The sequence below is a fragment of the Ascidia mentula genome, chromosome 9 (assembly GCF_947561715.1).
Source record: "Ascidia mentula chromosome 9, kaAscMent1.1, whole genome shotgun sequence".
Lineage (NCBI taxonomy): Eukaryota > Metazoa > Chordata > Ascidiacea > Phlebobranchia > Ascidiidae > Ascidia > Ascidia mentula.
In genome coordinates, this window is record NC_138574.1 from 6457095 (window position 1) to 6478373 (window position 21279).

The 21279-nt window shown below is 35.3% G+C and overlaps 2 protein-coding genes across 2 annotated transcripts; both read left to right on the forward strand.

Moving 5' to 3' along the window:
• Nucleotides 1-571: 571 nt before the first annotated feature.
• On the forward strand, nucleotides 572-9178 carry LOC145913282 (phosphatidylinositol polyphosphate 5-phosphatase type IV-like). Its single transcript, XM_083000883.1, has 10 exons — nucleotides 572-801; nucleotides 2198-2292; nucleotides 2726-2846; nucleotides 4362-4486; nucleotides 4552-4671; nucleotides 4867-4984; nucleotides 6020-6165; nucleotides 7321-7436; nucleotides 8032-8168; nucleotides 8227-9178. The coding sequence occupies exons 1-10, from the start codon at nucleotides 701-703 to the stop codon at nucleotides 8342-8344; spliced, it is 1197 nt and encodes a 398-aa protein (XP_082857009.1). The 5' UTR covers nucleotides 572-700; the 3' UTR covers nucleotides 8345-9178.
• A 4032-nt stretch (nucleotides 9179-13210) lies between these two features.
• On the forward strand, nucleotides 13211-20376 carry LOC145913505 (testicular spindle-associated protein SHCBP1L-like). The gene is made up of 14 exons (XM_083001194.1): nucleotides 13211-13334; nucleotides 14803-14946; nucleotides 15046-15162; nucleotides 15590-15828; nucleotides 16148-16285; nucleotides 18075-18132; nucleotides 18215-18333; nucleotides 18404-18541; nucleotides 18605-18726; nucleotides 18881-18987; nucleotides 19053-19196; nucleotides 19568-19696; nucleotides 19763-19937; nucleotides 19998-20376. Exons 1-14 carry the CDS (start codon nucleotides 13251-13253, stop codon nucleotides 20066-20068), a joined length of 1785 nt encoding a protein of 594 aa, XP_082857320.1. The 5' UTR covers nucleotides 13211-13250; the 3' UTR covers nucleotides 20069-20376.
• The last annotated feature ends 903 nt before the right edge of the window (nucleotides 20377-21279 follow it).

A 21279-nucleotide genomic window follows, 5' to 3' on the forward strand; every position in this document is an offset into this window, starting at 1 on the left:
TGTAGAAAATAATGAAAACTGTATTTTATCGCCTTAAATTGTTTAATCACATTCGTTCATTAACGCATTTAACTCATCGCCATCATTGGATTTACTCGAACTGCATCATTAAAATTGTATAGTACTCGAAATCTCGAATGCTTTACTAATTTTAATACAACCCAGTAATTACTTATGTGCAAAAAAGCCATATTATTGCAAAGCTGCAGACAGGGTGAGTACACGCACTGTTTCGACCTGTAAGGTCTCATCAACTCAAAGTGGAGACTAGTGTGCCTGCTAGTGTGAAAGCTAGCACAGTGCCACTCAACAGCTGCACTGATGAAACCTTACAGGTCGAAACAGTGCGTGTACACACCCTGTCTGCAGCTTTCCAGTAATTACTAATTGCACAGTGTTGGAGTCTTTTTGGAGTTATAGTTAGGTTTTGTGTTATCACAGAGTAAACATAACATAATTCCTACAACTCTCTGAAAAAAAATATTCTGTTCCTTACTTTGTAGAGTGTATTTCCTCGGATTCCTTACGTTCGAGTTTTCCTCAGATTCCTTACATTTCTTGTATTGCAGATTGTTTGCCAGAAATTGTTTCTGACTTTTATTTTCTGAAAATTTCATTATAGGCTACCCTGTTATTTGCCTCTTTATTACAACTGCAGCAGGTGCTACATTTGTATGGTGGCAAACGTTGTGTTTTCCGCATGTCATTGCATGCAGACAGTTCCTATGTGATCAATGATCAAAGTTCAAATAATACAATGGGAATTTTATCAGCAATACCAAGCAGTTCTGTACGAGAAAGGTTAATTTTTTTTAATATTATTTGTTTGTTGTTTATGTGGTACATTTTTAAACCAGTTGATTGTTGGAATTAGGAGAAGGTGTAGTGTATAGCTTACTTATAGGCCTACTACCAAACTTAGCACTATATTTTCGTTTATAACTCAATAATCAACAGTTGTTTTCTCTTGCAAAACTAGTTGCGAATAAGACTTCTGTTGTACCCATGAAATTTTTATCAAGAAAGTGTTTACCTAGCCTAAATTAGGAAGTTGTTGTTATTTATGTGCCGCCAAATTGGCATTTAAAAAAACTTATCCAATATAGCGGATATATATATGCACATTAACCTGCAAAAAAATTTTCCTTGCCTGTGCAATCAACGGCCTTTATATGCACAGGGTGTCGATTTATGCCTTTTTCGCCATTCTAAGTGTTCGACATGCGACGACACTATTCGACACAGGTGGCGTGAATAAATTTTAAGTAAACCGGTATACAGTACTTGAACAGATCAACTCTATTGTTATCTACCAAAGTCCATAAATTGAATTACTACAATTACTCAATTTAGCCTAACGTATCGGTCACACCAATCTTGCAACATTCACATCGATCTTCCTAGTTTTCTTTTTTTAAAGATTGGACGGCAACAATTTTCCTATTGACATATATTTGTCAATTTTTTGCTGTACATGCTGGTGGCAAAAGTGGTTCGAAGATGTTGGTGCCAGTATAAGTCGTTTAATTTCAAAACGCAAAAAAATTTTTGTGGAGAAATATGTATGTCGAATCTCTATCAAACAACAGCTTTTAACTGAACGGTTACGTAGTGTTGAAAACTTAATGGCATCATCGCTTGGGATCCCCAACAAAAATAAATTTGTCTGTTTAGATTGCTAAATAAACGCAGCTGCAATAAATTTTTAGACAAAATCCTTGCAAAAACCAGCCAAAGCTTTTATGTTAAGTGAATAAGCGCGTTAAACCTAAAACTAACCATTGTTTCAAAACATGGAGCGTTGTTACCGAACACATGGTTACAAAGAAAGTACCATTTTTCGTTTAATTGGACCTTAAACGAGACATAGCAGCCTACAACATGCAGGTTTTTAAATATTTTGTTGTTATTTTTATGTGTATTCAAAACTTATGCAAGTACAAGAATCCTGTAACCGAAATAAGCCTGGTTGTTGTCATGGTTAGTTACCAGATATGACATGTTTACTATTCGACACGCTCGACAATTTTTTCAAGATGTTCTACACGCAGAAAAAAATCGAAGCCCTGTATATGTATATTATGAACTTTCCTATCTGGTAGGCTACCAATGTTCAAGCTATTCAAAAATGTGTTTAGTGTCAATATACATATTAATACAAAAAACAATTATCTTGATAAAATGCTGTTGTTTTAAGGAACTTCTTGGTTGGAAATGTAACAGTTTCTTCATCAAAACAAAATGAAGATCTTGATCAGTATTTTCCTCATCGACAAGTGCAGATATTTATTGGTAGGAGACAGATTCAACATTTTTACAAAAACCATAAGTGTTTCTTCGACTATTGGTTGTGCTGGCAATCTGGAGCATATGTACCGTGAAAATATACACAAAAATAATTGTGGAACAAAGTCTGACTTGTCTTGTGTAACAACAACAAAATAATTTTTGTTTAAGGTTAAGTGTTGTGTTTTGTGATCCGGACTGCTAGATTTCCAATGTGGCTATAAAAATAAGAGAATGTAAAATACCTTAAACTAAAAAAGCACCATTGCCCAGTGGCAGAAAAAATGGTCTGTGGAGACAAAGGTTTAAAATTTGCTATTTATTAGACATACTGATGTCTAAATAGACTAGTTTTGTTGATAATGCCATAAATGGATAATTTATTTTTGATACCTGGGTATGTTTGTTTGGTTGATAATATTCCTCTTATTTACATCAGGTACCTGGAACATGCAACGCTGTGACGTTCCTCAAAGTATTGATGACTTTCTCCTTCCTCCTGGAGATCAATACGTTCAAGATATTTATGCCATTGGCATTCAGGAAGCAACTTCGAATTTGTAAGTAAATCATTCAATTTGCATGTTCCATGGTGCATGAATAAAATGAGTGCGTATCAAATCTACTTTTATGTAATTTCTTGTTGTTACTAGATTCATTACTACAAAATGTTTTTTGACTTGTCACTCATGTTACAAATTTAGCAGGGCAGTCTTTGGTTGAAAATTTCTATTGTTACAAAACAAAACTTGTAAATGCATTGTGCTGATCTGTCTGGCATTAGTTTGGATTAACAGTAGTGTTGTCTTACGCCGGATCCGGGTACCCGATAATACACTTAATTTTACCGGATAGTTGGGAAAGCATTTTTGTCCTAAAACGGACAAACATTTTGCAAATTACTCGTTTTTGGGACCCAGTCTGTGGTACTCGCCGACTTCCGATTTTTCTGTTGTTTGTTATTAAGGTTTTTTGTGACGTACTATACCATATTAATAAATGCCCACATTTATTTGTTCCACTCATGATAAGCTGACCTTAACATAGCATTCTGTTGGGCAATCAAACATTTTTGCCGTAAAATACACAAATCGGTGTTAACAAACTGCCGGATCCAAATTACCCGGCCGGATTTGATTGATAACTATCCGGATCCGGCCGGGTCGGATAGTTTGGAACTGGGAACATCACTAATCAACAGGTTGTCCAACTATTGCAATGTTAGAATTTGCCCCCAGTATAAAGTTCTTCATAAGTTAGAGTAACACTGGGGCACACCTGATGTTGTCTTATAGGAAATAGAACACTGAAGCTGAATAGTAATGTTCAAGTTCACCTCATAGTTCAAGTTTGGTTCATTTATCAATGAGTTTCTTTGTAAAAAACAAGCATCTATCTTTTTAATAGTCATGTTAGCCTAGTCCTACGTTACCTACTGACCACTGCAAAGAATTAGACCAGAATAGCAATTACATTAGAGAGCTTAGTCTGTATGAATGTAGATTTGTAGATACGACAAGTGCACAAGAAACTGTGTTGTTATTAACACTGTATTTGTATAACTCTAATTATAACATAACAAGCCCTTTTCTATTCTAATAAAGCAGTGTTTCCCAACCGTAGTTAGCAAGCACTTTTCCATAATTTGCCGATATAGTTCAAATTAAAAAATTTTTAAATAATATCAAAATGTTTGTTATTTCATCCTAGGTTACTTTATAACACTCAACTAGATGGAACACATCAAAATTGTTTTAGTTTAAAGTGGTAAGCAACTACAAAAAGGTTGGAAATCACTGTAATAAAGGGTGATAATGGTCACAACACCCTGTTTACTTAGCATCTGAACAGGATGAATTCAACTCCTTTAGTAATATTTTTAATAAAAATATGCCTGCAGGTAGATTTGGTTTGTAAGTTGAAAACTTAAACAGGAGCTATAACTTAGTTTACTTGTATTATTTGCTTCAGTGACATTTGTCCTGAAAATTGTTTTTGTGGAATCATTGGAAACCTATAGACTTACAATTCACAGGTGTGAAAATAAGGCTAAAGTATTTTACCTTTTTTTGTAGAAAAGATTGGGAGATTAAACTTCAAGAAACATTAGGTCCCAATCATGTGCTTATTCATTCAATATCACATGGAGTGTTACATTTGGCAGTTTTTATTCGAAGAGACCTAATATGGTTTTGTACTGGTATGTTCACTTCATTTCCATGTTTTTGGGTGTTACAAAAGTAGTGTGAACTGATAAATGTTTAGGTTTTCAGGAAAATAAAATAACGACAAGACTTATATCCCAAGTTAAAACGAAGGGTGCTGTTGCTGTTTCTTTTCAACTTTTTGGAAGTCGATTTTTATTTGTGACTGCCCACTTCCATTGTAAGTACGCATAAGTTTCTATTACCATGTAAATATGTAACCTTGTTTGTTGCATTTTGTCTCAAACTATTTCTTGGTCATCTGTCAGCAAGATATAAAAAAAAAATTCGAAAACAAACAAATCTAGTTTTTGGAATGATAAGTTTTAAAATATTTAGATACTATTTTTGGACATCTTTCTGTATTTATTTTTAGCTGGAGAAACTAAAGTCAAGGAAAGAATTGAAGATTATTACAAAATTGTAAATCAGCTACAATTTCCATCAAGCTGTTCCTCCAATTCTTATCAGAAATGTGACAAAGAATTTTCTGGGTAGAATAAGCTTTATTCTTATTTTTATTTAGGAACTTAACAGCGAATGCAAAAAAAACAATAGGCGTATCCATCGGGCAAATACTTTTGTAGCTAAATAAACATAAAGAAACAATGATAAACTTTTTTATCACAAATTTATAAAAAAATCCCTAATAAAGTTTTGTATAATGTTCATCAAAAACTGCATTCTGCGTAAATTTGTTACCAAACAAGTGCCATATTTTGTTATTGTAAAAACTTTTTTTTTTCATAGCTATATTGTTGCAGTGGCATGCAGTTTTCCAAGTCTTATAGACATGCAACGTATCACTTTCAGAGCATACAAATTTACACAGAGGAACCGTGGGCTACCACATACAAAACAGATAAACACACATTTATCAAATATTTGATAGGAGCACTCATAAGCATGACTTAATGAAATCCTTGGTTTCTAATATATATTTAGGACCTTTCTTAGAAAGTTAAGCTAAGAAACCATTATACCACAAAACACGCATATGAGTCTTCGTAATATTGTAAAATTATGTCGCCTTTTATCTAGTGATGTACCGAATCAAATTAAGACAGTTCGTAATGGTTGTATTATTACGTTACTGGACAATCATAAGGCGTTGTTGTTTTGGCATTGGTTTTAGCGCAGTGTGTAAGATTGTGTGATTTGCAATTAAGCGAAAAAGGCGCGTTTTGCGCCAACTATCATCTTTTAAGTATTGAAATTATCCATGAGGTCCAAACGCTATTGTTGGTATTCCAGAACGTTTTTCCTTAGCGTAAAAGTTCGGATCAAAACAAATCGGCCGAAACCGAATCTTGTCAAAATCGCTGATTCGGCCGATTAAATTTGTTAAGCGAAGCTTCAGTACATCACAGTATTGTGCAAAGCTCTACCACAAGCAACAGCAATTTTAAAGTAAATAAATAAGGGAATCCTCTTGGATGCTTCCTACAAATACTGGATACTACTATATCTAAACATTTAAAAAAACATCACGCATTGTTTTTTTATCAGTTAAACCTAAATTTTTTTAGATTTGATTGTGTCTTTTGGTTTGGTGATCTTAATTTTCGGATAAATCAACCTCATGAGTTTATGCAAAAAGAAGTGGAAGATCCATCTACTTACAATATTTATGAGGCACTGAAATGTGACCAGCTTAAAAGAAATATGGAGAGAGGTATGTTGACTATAGGCCCTATGTCACAATTAAATCCTAAAAATTGAGTTGTGGAGATTAATTGCCCTCATGTACCTGGTGACCGTTTCTCTTGTTTGCTAAAAGTAATTGCTGGGTCTTACTTAGGAAGGGGGACTACTGTTGTTCAACATTAAAAAAAATTGATTGCAGAGATCTTATGTCCTATAGGATAGCAAAAACAGTCCCAGGGGGCAACCAAAGCAACTTCCCTGCAACAATTTTTTTTGCCATTGCGTAGATAAAGGTTGGGGCCAACAATAAATTGCAAATTGGATGAGGTTTTTGTGATTCATTTTTTCACAAAACCAACTTACATTTTTCGCAGCCTATTTAGCTAAGACAATGTCTGACCAGGGGGTAAAATGCCCCCTGGGGGGGCGCTTTAAGCAACTATCCTGCAACTAATTTTGACCTGAATGTGTGGACAAGAGGCTGGCCTAACATAAAATCATGAATTAAGGTATACTTATGTGATTCAATTTTAAGCTACATACCCTTGGACATTTTGAAATGACTAGCTAACTGAGAAGGGCAAAAATGCACTAAAACTGCACCAAACACGCTGAAACAGCCCTGGCAACAGCATGTGCCTTCCTGTTTATTCAACCTTAAATTTGACCCTAATGCATCACCAGTTGCCTGGTGACGTAACTGAGTTTCTCTGTGACAGAGGAGTACAATACGGGCATTCCCTGTGGGTGAAACTTTTTTAATAGAAATACTGATATGCGGCCTTAAAACAGCACATGGTGAGGTTTTGCACAGGCATACCTGGAAACTGCCATACCTATGGGGGGTACAAACAGTCCTGGGGGGGCCCAAAAACAGTTGTAAGACATCTAATTTTGAATGCATTGCATAGTGGAGGAGGGTTGGTGACTTTGCTTAATTGCAAATGAATGGTACTTATTGTTACTGTCATTTATTTCTTTACAAAACAAACCTACACTTTTTTTCTGTTTTTAGGCCAAAAATAATGTCCAAATGCCCTTGGGGGAGCGGTTAAGGCAGTTGTCTCACTAATAATTTTGACCAGAATTTATAGATAAAGGTTGGGACCAACATTAAATCACAAATGGAGTGTACTTCTGATAATATCAAATACTGTCTTTATCATTTCAATATAATATGCAGGCAATGTGTTTCATGGTTTTCAAGAAGCTCAAATTACGTTCTTGCCAACCTACAAATTTACACCAGGATCTGACAAGTATGATGTTTCAATGAAACTTCGTGTACCATCATACACTGTAAGTACGATTTTCTCTTATTGTTTTCCATGTTAGCATCTATCACACCACAAGGTCACAGAAAGGGTTGTGCAATTATTAGTTGATAAATTTACACAGCTTCATTGCATGTGTTTTTAAGTATAAAGCCCATACATCAATCTTTAACAATATTTTTCCTTACTTTTTCTGACATCAGTATCTATCTAAGTCAGGGATAACCCACTTTAGTAGAGTATTGACTGCAATGCTACAAAACCTTATGATATGTTAGGGTTTCTATCGATCTAAAACTGAAATTATGTATTTAACATTGTTGGCGCTAAATCAAATTTGAAAAGGAGGATGTCCAGTCACAGAAAAATATTTCTTAGAAGTACAAAGTAAGGACAAAACTTAGAAATATATCTAAGCTTTCCAGTATTTTGCCTGATGTTGAATGAATTTGTTTTGCAACTTCTTACTGTTTGTCTGTGTCCTTTGGTAATTAGAAATTGAATATGACCCCACTACTCCATATACAAAAAATAATTTACCTGTGACATTAACGAGTTTTATACACATTTACATGAAGATTACAACTACCTGTTCATTATTTAAGGCTTTTTTTTGGCAGGACCGTGTCTTACACAAATCTGGTAAATCTACAGTTGTAAAATGTTGCTGCTATAACACTGCTAGCACTGTGAAACAATCGGATCACCGGCCAGTGTATGGCTTGTTTGAAGTTGGCCTAAAACCAGGCCGTAACAAGTAAGTTTTATGTTCGAACCAGACCTTAATCGCAACTAACATTTTTAAAATGAAACAGTGCTCCAATGGGGAAAATTGGCTTCAATCATGAAGTATACATGGCTGCGGCAAAAAAAAGAGCAAACTGTACAAGTGTAGCACAAGCACAACAAAGCTCTGTCTGTGTGCTGCTGTAAATGCCAAGTTACATCTTTTACCTTGTTTTTATTTTTGTATGTAAACATGATTTTTACAAAAAGCTTATCCTTCTTGCAAACTGTTGCTCAAGTGTCACTGTGATAATATCTTAAAATTTGGTCTTACACTTTGAAAAACCATTACAGGATAAAATGTTGTCATGATCTTTCAAAAAAACTACGAACTTACGACCAAATATTTTGGATTTTTGAAGACGTTTTTTACAGACATTGATAATGTTTGGATGAACTTGAATCAATGATACTGAATTTACCAACACAAAATTACCACCTCTTGATTGTACCTGATACTATAACTTTTTATTATTAATACCTTGTAAAGCTTCATAGAGCTGTGCCCAAGTTACGAAACAGTACTTCATTGCAATACATTTATATTGTAATTTTGCGTGCTTATCAGTTACCTTTTTGTCACTGTTGTCAAAACTATTTTAGATAATGCCCAAAGTTACTGTGTGCAATTTGTGTGCTGTTGCTGCCTGTCTTGTCATGTTGAACATTTTTGGTGTAATCCTATTTTTTGTTACTTTGTTATATTTCACATTTCCTTTCCTACCTAATTTTTGTCTATTAAACTTGTTCTTGATCTTGTCGTAAACATTTGTTTGTAACTCTGCTGTCTATTTATTTGTTTATTTTTTGAATTTCACTTCAAGCCGTACTTAACGTGTCAACAATGATAAAACGCAATTATTTTCATAATTCAAAATTTCAAATAGTACCATGATGTCAATCTGATTTTGAAAAAAAACAAAAAACAACAGTAGCTTTTTACTACAGGATCAGTCTGGCTTATAATCAGTAATATATATTTCGCCCCATGTGCATCTTCAGTTCCTTGCAGTAAACACAATATATGATTTTAAAAACGTCTGAAAAACAACAACAGTAAAGAAAGGGCAAGTGATAAAAAACAACAACTTCGACCTCTTGCAATGCTGCTGTGCCAAGGCAAAGCACTGAGTTACCAGCCGTGCATGAAAAGGTAAGATGATTGCGCACACGGTGGAGAAACAGCATCAGACGCGGGTAGAGATAAGGTTCGCGCCGATAAGACAAACGGCTTGAAACCACCTTAAAAACATAGAACCAATAAAACGATCAAAATCGATCTTAAAAGCATCAACGCACCCCAGACAATATCATTTTCTGTATGTTAATGGTGGCACCTGTTAGATGAAGCCATTTTGCCTCGCACATGTCTAAATCCCGAAAATGTGGTTGTTCAAAAAAAAAATTACACAAAATCGCAATCCGCAATGTTCGGTTGATTTACAAAAGTGGACTTGTGCTGGGTTGCGTAGTGCTTTAGCAGAGCTACGTTTTCATCCCCTTTGTCAATGGAAAAGCTCCTCCACTCTGTAGCCACGACATCCTTACGGCGAAACTATTTTTAGTTTGGCCCACGTATTTAATTCCACACAGCGTGCACATGGCTACGTATATGCCATAGTTCTGGCAAGTCAACTTTTGTTGGAGGTTTGTAGTGCTGGTCTGGAGGAAGATAAAGGACATTGCCGGAACCATGTCTTTTCCTGCACCCACATAAACTACAATGCCCACAAGGGCCAGAACTACCTCGAACAGTAGTTTGATCTTCAAAAAGTGCAATTCGCTTGTAGTTTGTCAATATGCAAGATGGTGTCGGTGGTCTTTTGTAGGCAATCATTGCACTATGATTAAGTGTTCTTTCTTTTTCTGTAAGCTTAAAAAGTTTAGGAAACCACGTAGCCCACACGCAGGGATCGTCCTTTTTGTGTGTAGTGCGGATAATTGGGTTGGTATCATCTTCCATCCACTGCAGTACCTTCGTTATCCCAGTCTGTCAACGTTTTTGGGGAAGTGTGATTGAATATATTTACGTTGCAATGTATGTAGGCAGTGGCGGAAATCCTCTTCGCGTTCATTCGTCCTGCGGAGTCTGATTGCCTCATTTTACGATCGCCCTGTAGACCGACAAGGGGTTGTGTGAGGCACCGCGGAGGAACTTCCGGTGTGCTGCTGTTGCTTTCGTGATTTTTTTTGTAACAAACCCGAATGGATGCATGGTCTGTGCTTGTGACATGCTTCACATCTAAGAACTCCAATTCTTCTCCAGCATCCGCAGTACAAATGGTGCGGAAAGGTAATTATAAATTATGTTTGGCCAGTGCTCTCCCCACAGATGATTGAATGCTGCGGTTGACAGGGAGAAAAGGCGGTCGCCCAAGCACCTCTGCCTAATTTCTTCCAAACCTTTCTTTGCGTTCTTTTTTTTATTAAACTTGTTTCCAGCTTTAACATCGTGGGCTATTTGATGCCTTATACAGGCTAAAAATGTACGTCGTCAAGCAAGAACAGGCGTATTTTAGATGCGAATTTACAACCAAATATCGACGCAACGAACATATTTGGACGTTAACCCTTTAGAGCCCCAGGGGTCACCGGTGACCCCATGACTTTAAAGACCCATACAAAAAAGGTTTCTGCTTTTTCAATTTTTTTTTACCTTTAAAGCCCAGAGTCCCCCTTTGCCCTGATCTACATAAAATTTTAAAGCCGGTAGATGTCGCTATAGCATTTTTTTAATTGACACAGCAAGCACCCCGGAAGGAAACTGCTTCTTATTTGTGAATTGTGGTAGCGTAATTGTGTAAAATAAAAAGTGAGAAAAAAAAAAAAAACACATCGGAAGGAAACGTAAAAGTGCTTGATAAGCTACATCTAAATATGTAAAAATACCATTCATTTGGTGAACAATTTGCAAATAAAATTGGTAATCCTTTAGCTAAGGCCTTGTATAGTATCTATAAAAAAGTTTTAGGCTATTCGTAGCACGTATTTTTAAGAAACGGCACACCTTATCATTTCATGGGGTCGTGTATGGGACATAGGGCATTGGTAACAAGTACAATGAAATTTTGTGAATCATGTTTTTAAGCTTTTCAATGAATATTATTACATAACAGCATCACATGATACTAGAAATAATACGTGCATCATTTATTGTCTCGATTTCGGGTCAGGTTTTTATTTTATGCACTGTAATATAGCTATTTGCGTAGGTTTTTCCCAATTTTATCAGTGTAAATAATCATTGACCAGCAAAAGCTGTCAAATATTGCTGTTACAACTTGTGCAGCATCAACACGGATTTAAATAAGGCGTTGTGTAGCTTTAAATGCTGAAAAACAAAGTTTTCTGCCCATATGAACCTGCGAAACACGAAAATCACACGTAGTGGGGGTCGAAAAATTAGTTGTTCGACCAAACGTAGTAAAATATTACATCGATTTCATTCAGGATGTTACTTGCACTACTAAAGAAATGCATAGCTTCACTAGTTTCAACAAAATTAGAAACTTAATTTTTTTTATTGAGAATCCTCCAGCGCCCAATGGGTCACAGGTGACCCCACCAGAAAATGGGGGCTGGCGGTCAAACATCTCAAATTTCTTTCATGAAATTTGTTATTGGACCCATCAACGCAACAAAACGCTATACATTAATTTTTTTCTGTTGCTCAGTATACCCTTGGGCTCTAAAGGGTTAATAGACCGTCCAGCTAACCAAGTCTGATTAGGGTCAGGTTTTGACGTCTTTTGAATTTGCACTTTCTACCAAAAAGTGTACCAGATATCGACCACTGGTAAAAAAGGAACACATTTGGGCGCAAATACAACGTCCAGCTAATCACGTCTGATTATAGAGTCTGGTTTCGACGTCTTTAAAGTTTGCACTTTCTGCCGAAAACTGTATCAGATTCCGACCCCTGGTCGGTACTACAGTTTGGCGTCTATACGACGTACTTTTTTCTATTAATTACAGTCAACTTTTTATTTTAATCCCCTTTGTATTGTTTTTTTATGGACACTGAAGATGCTTTTCAAAGCGAAATAATTTGTCTAAACTGACTAATTCTAACCTGGAAATAAATAGTTTCGTGATTGCGGAAGGAATCAGTCGCATTGAATAGGCTGTGTTATACTTTTAAAAATCATTGCTGTAATGTTCATTGTTGCACCTAACTAAAAATAAAATAATCAACAACGTATGATCATTCATGCGTGAATATTCTTTTAAATGTTGTGTTGCGTTGAATTTGAAATTGCTTTGGAAAGAAGTTCGCGGTTTGATTGCGTAGACGTGTTGCAGGTGTCATGTTGGTAGTGATTTGCTAAACCGGACCTGTCCGAATAATACACTTAAATTTACCGGATAATTGCTTTGCCATTTACAACGTAAAAACACACATATATTTTGCATATTAGGCTACTCGTTTCTGGACCCTTTTGCGTGTAACGATACTCTTCCGATTTCACAGTGGGTAAAAAAGATTTTCCTAATTTGTGACGTAATTTTACAATATCAGTACATTAGTCTCGTTATGAAAATGCGCTGTAGGCCATTTACTTGGTCAATACTTTGAAAAGACTTCCGCAATGAAGATAATTTATACAGAGGCTAACCCACATCACAAATATAAGCTTTTAGTACAATTATAAACGCAATGCTCTTTGGTAAACTTGCGTTTGGTATGTGGGTGAAATGCATGCTTTGATTGTTATTAGCAAATTGTATCCAAATTATCCGGCCGGATTTGAATGATAACTATCTGGATCCGGCCAGACCGGATAATTTGCAACTGGGACATTACTACATTATAGTAAAGTTGTATAAGAATAATTACAATCTAGTAATGTATAGAACGTCATTCTCTTGTTCTCCTTTACCGTGCTCTGGTAAAACTATGTATAAAGAGAAAAACTTCAGTTTGGCAGCGCAAAATCCTCGCAATTAATATTCGCCAAAATAACATTAATAGGCAAATTAAAACTTTTCAATCTGGTCTGCATGTGTGCAAATAAACCTTTTGCAGTGCAGTTCAATTGATTTTTAAGGCATAATGACTGAATCTGCTTGTAATCCTGAGGATTCTTCAAGCTCTGATGCTATAGAACAAGAAATGAAAAGCATGATGCTTGATGAGGTAGGTTTTCCAAATTATTCTAAACCTTTTTTTGTAGGAGAACCTTAATATATGTAGTTTTTTGCTATGATTTTGACAAAATGGGGCTTAAGTTTTAATGATACATATACACTTTATTGAAGTGGCAGTATATACATATAAAACTGATTTATAGCAAAATTACAATATAAAACGTTAGGCGTATCGCGTGATCGCAGGTAGTACCATTTTTTGTGTGATAATTCGTCTGTTTAAAATTTTTTGCCATTTGTTTTCACAAATGTCCAAATGCTCCAAAAGGGTTGTTCTAGAAACACAAACTAATAAACATTGTTACTGATTTATAGCTGAGAAGTGTGTAATATCCTGTTTACCTTTTCTAGTTATGATCTTTTACTGTATTTATTTCCCTAATGTATTGGCATTGTTTCTATTTTCACCAAATGCAATACAAGTAGGAAAACAAAGCTATTATGCTGTTAGTCATCCTTGGTAGACGTTTCGAACACTGCTGCATTCATCATCATATACATTTTAAATATGAGCTTAGTGCTTTGTTGTTGTAGCATAATAGCTTTGGCTTTCCTGTTTAGAATAGTTAACTTAACGTTTTTTGCACCCAAGCAATACGTAATTCCCATGCATTCATGGTCATTGTTTTTTCTGTAACTGACAAAACATCAGCAGAGGGGGATTGTTACCAATCGATAGAATCTATGGCCCTCTATTCCCAGTTCATGTCTGAAGTCAAATTGTATTCTGCCAGTGGGGCAATTGAGAGGACTTGTTTGTCGGCTGGCCAGATCTCTTTATTTTCTGCATTGAAGTATTTCAACTTGGGGATCCCCAGTTAAAATGGGGGTCAGACGGGGCTCTTAGGTTCCAGAAAAACACGATTATCATTGTTTCAACACAATGACTTGGTAGAACAAGAAATTTTGTTCAATGTTCCTGGAAAAACAATATGGGCACAAAGCGTTTTCCTTGGGGTGGGCCATGATTTTTAATAAAGTCACCCTACATTTTGTACAGTACAAACAAATGGCAAGTTATACAAATTGACAAATATCTAACAACATGCTTTGAGATTACAGCAGATTAAAAAAACGTTCTTTTTAGTTGAATCATTGGCAAAATATATATGCAAGCATCCTTTTTCCTCATGGTCACTCTTTGGCCAAATATTAATTTACCAATATTAGTTACAGATAGTCTTGCTTCATTATTATCTAATCACTATAAACGTACTATTATTATGATGATTCTCAAATGCTGAAAAAAGAATGTATATTATAGTGCAATTTTATTCTTTCTGTATTCACAAAATCAATATGTTAAGTGTAGTTGAAGCATACCAACTAAATTCCAAAATTTAGTTACCTTTTTAGTTATGTTTTATTATGTCAGTTCCCAACTTTAGCCACATACAAGTATAGCATCATAAATTTAAACAATGGTCATGTTGAAATGTGTCTAAACTTTATTACAGATTCCCTGCACTTCAAAGCAAATTACCAATTTTTCAGCACTCATTTCAATGCCCAGGATAATAGCTTTACCTATGCTCACCTGCCAGGAACGTTATGATATTTATTGCAAACAAGTAAAAGTTGCAAATTGTCGTCCGGCCCAAGTAAGTATTCCTCACTTATTTTGCATCACCAAATAAGTTTCTTTTTCATATGTTGGCAATTATGGTGTTGTGCCCAAAATATGAAATTTTGTTTGACAGGTAATGAACCGAATTCACTCATATGTTGAGGAAAATCTGATGAACAAAAAATGGTTGGCAGTTTGGAAGGGACCATATGATGGCTCTACATGTCATACTGTTGATATTTTAGTGGAGGTAATATACCTGGAAAAAAAGTTTTGGGAGATACCACTTGAATAGTTTTGTAGCATTGGTCATGCCCATGAGCCATATCTAAAATTTCAAAATTCTGTCATAAGGTTTACTTTGTACGTATCAGCAACATGTTGAGCTCGCTAAAACTGGTTTAACTTGCAAAATATACTGCCATAATGCAGCTTTTGGACAAAAATTAGTTTAGACAAAAGGTGTGTTGGTGAGGTTTTGTGTCAATAGTAAGCACGCTAAACTTAGTGGGGTGTGCTCATCATGCCACCCTAGATTTATAATGGTTGAAAAAGGCAACACAAACTACTTTGAAACAAGTTTTTTATTAATTTGTTAGTTAAATTTGCCCGACTTTTAAACCATGTTTCAAATTCTTTACATGCTGTCCAATAAAACAAAAATTGTGATTATTCAGGTGGATGATGTTTGCATTGATCAAGCACACATCAACCTTGTTGAGCCACTAATTTGCAGTGAACCTTCAGTGCCACGAGAGGTTATTGAAGCTCAGTTAGATGAGCTTGATTACACAGTGGATGTTATTGAACTGTATCCAGTTGCACAACTTGATGAAAGTTGCGATGATGAAAAAGACCCTGAAAAAGAGCACAATGAGGAAATGCTATTTATCACTCATGTCATAGACAATGTCAGGTATAAACAGTTGTTTTTTTGTTAAATGAAATTATGCCGAACCTTGCTTTAATTATTGCTCAGGTAAATTTACATATGTGTGGAGTGTTGCTTCAACCCAGTGATTAAGGGGGTTTGGGTAACCAACTTGGATATCACATTGACTTGCTTGTTGTAATATGCAGAATCTTATTAATCAATATTTAGTCAATTTTGAAATGTCAAAGAAACGTTTTCACAAATTATTCTTGGTGTTTTTTTAGTGCCCAATTGGTTATGCACATGTCTGCAAGTGAGATCATACATATCAGTCAAATGCTTGTTATTCTTTGTGATGTAGATTTTTTTATGAACACATACGTCGTGATTGGGACGATGAAGATGAAGGAGAACATTCATTTGATGCGTACCTTCGTGCTAGACTTCAACTTTATTATGATGTTATAAGTGGAAACATTCCTGCTCCATTGATCACTAGGTTTGCATAAAAATGTTATAACAAGCACATCTTTAGAAGATCAAAAAATGGGTCTCACCATGTCAAATCACTCCATGGCCTAAATCCTTACTTCTTTCATTTTTATGAAACTTAACATGAGTGTTGGTTGCCAATGTAATCTGCACATATTCAAAATTTTAATCAATCAAATTCTTTAAAGTCATATGACACGGTCATGGCAACTTTGCGTAAAACTAAACATACATCTATAACAAACATATATCCAAGTTTTTTTGTTCTACGTCAACTAAAAAAAGTAGAAAACTGCATGAAAGTAGCGACGACCAAAAAGCATTAACCTTTTTTTCGCTGTGGCGAAAAATGCTTTATTTACATAGGAGAAGGTGCCCTATATTGCAGATATCAGATAGTTTTCAACATAGATTTCGTTACCTCAAAGGTTTTACATCACACAAAAATATGTCACTGTGACGTCACAAACCACAGACTTGTTTGTCCCCTGATTATCCGTAGACCAGAGGGTGTAGCAGCAACGACATTACTCTGCACTTCGAAAAGACGGAGATGGTGCGAACTTTAACCTCACCTTTGTGTTGACTTTAATTTGATGATTCCAACATTTCTAGTTACGAACTATATTGCGAAAAATACTTAGTGGTTGATTGTGGCGAATTAAATAAATCATTTATGACGCGAACTCATAGACAACGCCACTGTCGAACAAAAAGTGGTACTATGACAGAATAACAGTGTTGTTTTGCATAACCAGCTAATTTGGTCATTTTTTCTATGCGGTCTTTGCCAGCCTCAAAATTCAATTAACCTGCTTCTATATTTTGCTGTGAGTGGGCAAAATGACACTGCTAAATTGACGGTTTGTTTCTGTCGTGTTTTCAAAATTTCATGTATCACGTTAGTGATCATAAATACTGTAACAACAAGAACACCCTGTCCCAGTAACTGTTTTATTATTACACAACTAAACAAGACATAATAGGTCGAAACAGCGGCCATCTGTCTGTAGCTCAAATTAACATCAAAATCCGTTTGTTGCACTTGTTGTCCCCTGCTTAATGCAATATTATACTAAACGCGCCTTCTATGACGTCACGCAGCAATTATCTCGCTTTCGCACGATTTCATTCGCAGCAGTAAAAATGCGACTTCTTGATCAGCTGAATCTCAGAAACATGCACTTTAATCAATTTAAAAGATATATATAATATTATATTAAATCTTGTTTTCCTTTGAAATTACAAATTTCTTGAATGATTTAAACACCCTATTTATATCTGTGCTAGTTGACACCACAGGCTTAAAAATTGACATTAGGTGGACATTAAAATCAATTTATTGCAATAAAAGAAAGGTATGAATGCAATATCATTCATTTGTGTCTGAAACAACTGGATTCAGTGTCAAATTGCAATTTTGCCCCAATTTCTTTACAAGTTCTATCTATGAGTTTTATTTAAAAGTTTAACCACCGATAACACCCAGGTCATGTATCCCACAGAATTAAAATTTGGATTATAACAGAGGTCAAATGGTCATTGTAATGCAAAAATAACAACAGATTCAACATGTGTACTATTTTATTTTAAACAACACATTTACCCTAGCTAATTCAATGGGTAAGGGTTTACAATGTCATTTTTTGCAGCAATATTTCATGGAATGTCTCAAATTGACATTGCTAAATGTTGTTCAAAAACTGGTCAGTGTTATTTGGGTGTAACAGTAATATAGTATTTTTGAAAATTAAACATTAAATGGCTTTTAACTTGTTACATCACTTCCTGTGCAGATACAACAGAACTATGGCAAAGTACTTTGTGCGTCGAAGGGAGCTTTTAGATTACCAAGTAAGTGTTGATATATAGCTGATATTTAGAAGCATTTATATCCAGAAAAGTTGATGTATTTAAATTCACTTCCCTGTGATAGGCTCGTATACAAAGTGAAGGAGAACCAACAAACACTGAAGCTGTTGAATGCTGGAGAAAATATTATGAAGTTTTGATGCTAAGTGGTTTGTTACAAATTTGGGAAACATTGCAACTCAGGTTATTTTGAATGTTTTGTATGGTTGTCATTTTGCTATGCATATACCTGTAAACATGTTTTACACATCAGAGCGGAAGGACCCTGTTTTCCACGTGTACTCCGACGAACCAAGGGTGCAAGGGAAAACAAACAAACTGTCACTCATGTTGTTGCCGAAACTTTAAGCTTATCGATGCTTCGCAGTTTTCCAGATGACACAGTGATTCAGTATGCTCTTTCAAATTTTATTTGTTTGATAACATTAATTGGATAAATTTTTTTGCACACCAGGCAACACAAAACACCTCAATCTGCATTACAACAGGCCTATGAAGGTGATTTAATTCTAATATTTCCTGGGAATTATAGTGGTGAAGGATTCCATGAACTAACAGAATCTGTCACTATAAAAGGTTTGGGACATGTTAATGTTGCTTTTCTTAAATAAAGCTGGCAATTAGCTTTATAGTTATTATAAAAATTCATGTTGATGTTTTTGTGCAAATTACCTAAGGTGGTACAAATTTCAACATTTCTTCATGTTTGCCTTACATTTTTGTTGAATAGGTGAGGGAAACAAGGACGAAATTATCATTGAAGCAATTCCTTATGACGACTTATTCATAAATGTCTGTGGTGCAGAAGTTACACTTGAAAATCTCACGTTGGTGCAGGTGTTAACATTTTGTAGTAATTTCTGTCAGTAACAAAACATGTTATCAAACAATGCTTTTTGCAGGCTGACAATACTGAAGGTATTGTTCGAGTTGAAAGTGGTCATGTCAAACTTAAATCTTGTGTTTTGAAATGTGATGGTAATGGAATAACTGTGCGAGAGGGGGCATATCTTACTTTACAAAAATGCACTGTGGAAGGAGTTAAGGTACATAAATTTATATTGTATCCACAAGTTTACTCAATGCACAAAGTAAGTCTTGTTTAAAAAGCAAGATGAAATTTTTTGTTCATTAAATTCACCATAGTGTGCTAAAATTGGGTTTTCATAATTTGGGTAGAAAATAAAGAAATGGTTGTTTATGAATTCATGGTTTTTATTATCTCACTTGTGACATGATATGTTGTTTAAAAACAAATCTTGTTCGTGATTGACAGTTCATGTTAATACATTTTTATTATTATTTGTGTTTTTCAAAAGGTTTTTGCATTTAATGTAGTAGTAAATTTAAAAAACCAATTAAAAACTTTATTCTGTAGAAGATATTCCCTTTAGCTTAGTTATCATACTGTTTGTAGGGGTCTGGTGTTGAGTTAATGAGTGGAAGTGTTGCAACACTTATGGATAACAAAATATCTACAATCTGTGAAGAAAGTGAGAATATTGACCATGGAAAAAAAATTGGAAAAGGGGGCTTGCATCTACATGTTTGTAACTGTGATGTTTGTGTAGAAACAGTAAAGAAGTTGAAAGTCATTCTTAAAAAAATACAGGTTTATGAACCACCAAAGGTACATCTACATGGAAACACAATTGAAAGCATTGGTGGATGTGGTGTCACTATTGGAAGAAAGAAATCTTCACATCTGCTACTTCAATCTTTCCAGAGAAGTATTGTAGAGGGTGATGGTGGGGATGCATCTAATGTATACAGCTTAAGTGGGAAAAGTAAGAACATTTCTTAAAATCAGTGAAACAAAAAACCATTTTTCTTGTCGTGTTTTGCAGTTTGTGACTCCTTGAAGCATTTTATTGACGTGGACACTAGTAATAACATCATTGAAGAAAAATCACAGTAAAAAAGGTCAACTTTTATCTTAGTGTTGTCCATTTAATGTGTTCTTTGCAACTGCTTCATGTGCCTTTTTTTTAAACATTTTTACCCACTTTATGACTATACTCTCACAACAAAAAAGTTAATATATTTCTATTCATATAAAGAGTCAGTTATTTCGTTTACACTTCCCACTGTGTCATATAAAATAATTCACTGTTAGTGTGTTCACAGACAACACAACCACTATAATTCCATTTTACCTCGCATTAATGTGTTAAGTTGTTGTAGTTTGTTTGTTTTTAGTTGAAATATAGAGCTGTGTGCTTTTTACCTGCGTATCGACTATTTCATATTGAAGATCTGTTCAGTCAAGGGGCGCCTAGTCCGGAGGGGGGGTGGGGCAGAGGTGGCGGCGCCCCCCCAGGTTTTTCCAAAACAAACGAGTGGCTTTTACGCGCGTCTGTCCGCACCATGTAACTCATCGCATTTGTAACGTTCGAAGGTAAAAGACCTAAAAACAATGTGTTTCTTACACTATGTACACAAAATGTGTTGACATAGTTTTGCTTGCGTAGCTGACATTGGTTGTTGCAACGCCTGTCTCGCAGTATGATATGCCAACAGCTACTTGGTTTCGTCGTATACACCGATCTCGTGTGTTTATCGATAACGTCGCCCTTTTGGCTAATACGCCTCGTGCATTGAAACTCAAACACAGTGTTTCGATACTTGATAAGATCATAGTAATAAATTATGACGTCACAATATAGCCGCCCCTCCTGAAAAAAATAAAAACGAGGCGCCCATGTGTTCAGTAGTAATGTCAGCTTTTCTAAATAGTTTCATGCGATCTTACAAAAATACGAAAACTATTCTGGCCAAAAATTTTATGGTCGCTCAAATGTTTAGAACTGACGAGTTTTACTCAAAATCTTTATTGGCATGTTTTTTTACCATATTTGGGTTTTATTTGAGCACAAATAAAGAAGGGAAAACTATTTTGTACAAGGGCTCTGTGTAGTGAAGGACCTATATGGGCATTAGATTGGAGAAATCCTGTGCTCAAGGCTCTCAGTTGTAATACATCTAGCGACTGTTCCGCTTGTTTCCCAATGACCGTTGATGGGTCTTGTGACTTACATAGGGACCTAAAATTCTTCAAAGTTGAAAAAAATTGCTCCTGGATGGGACTGTACAGAGCAAGGACTTGTTGGCCCTCCAGGAAGATCATAT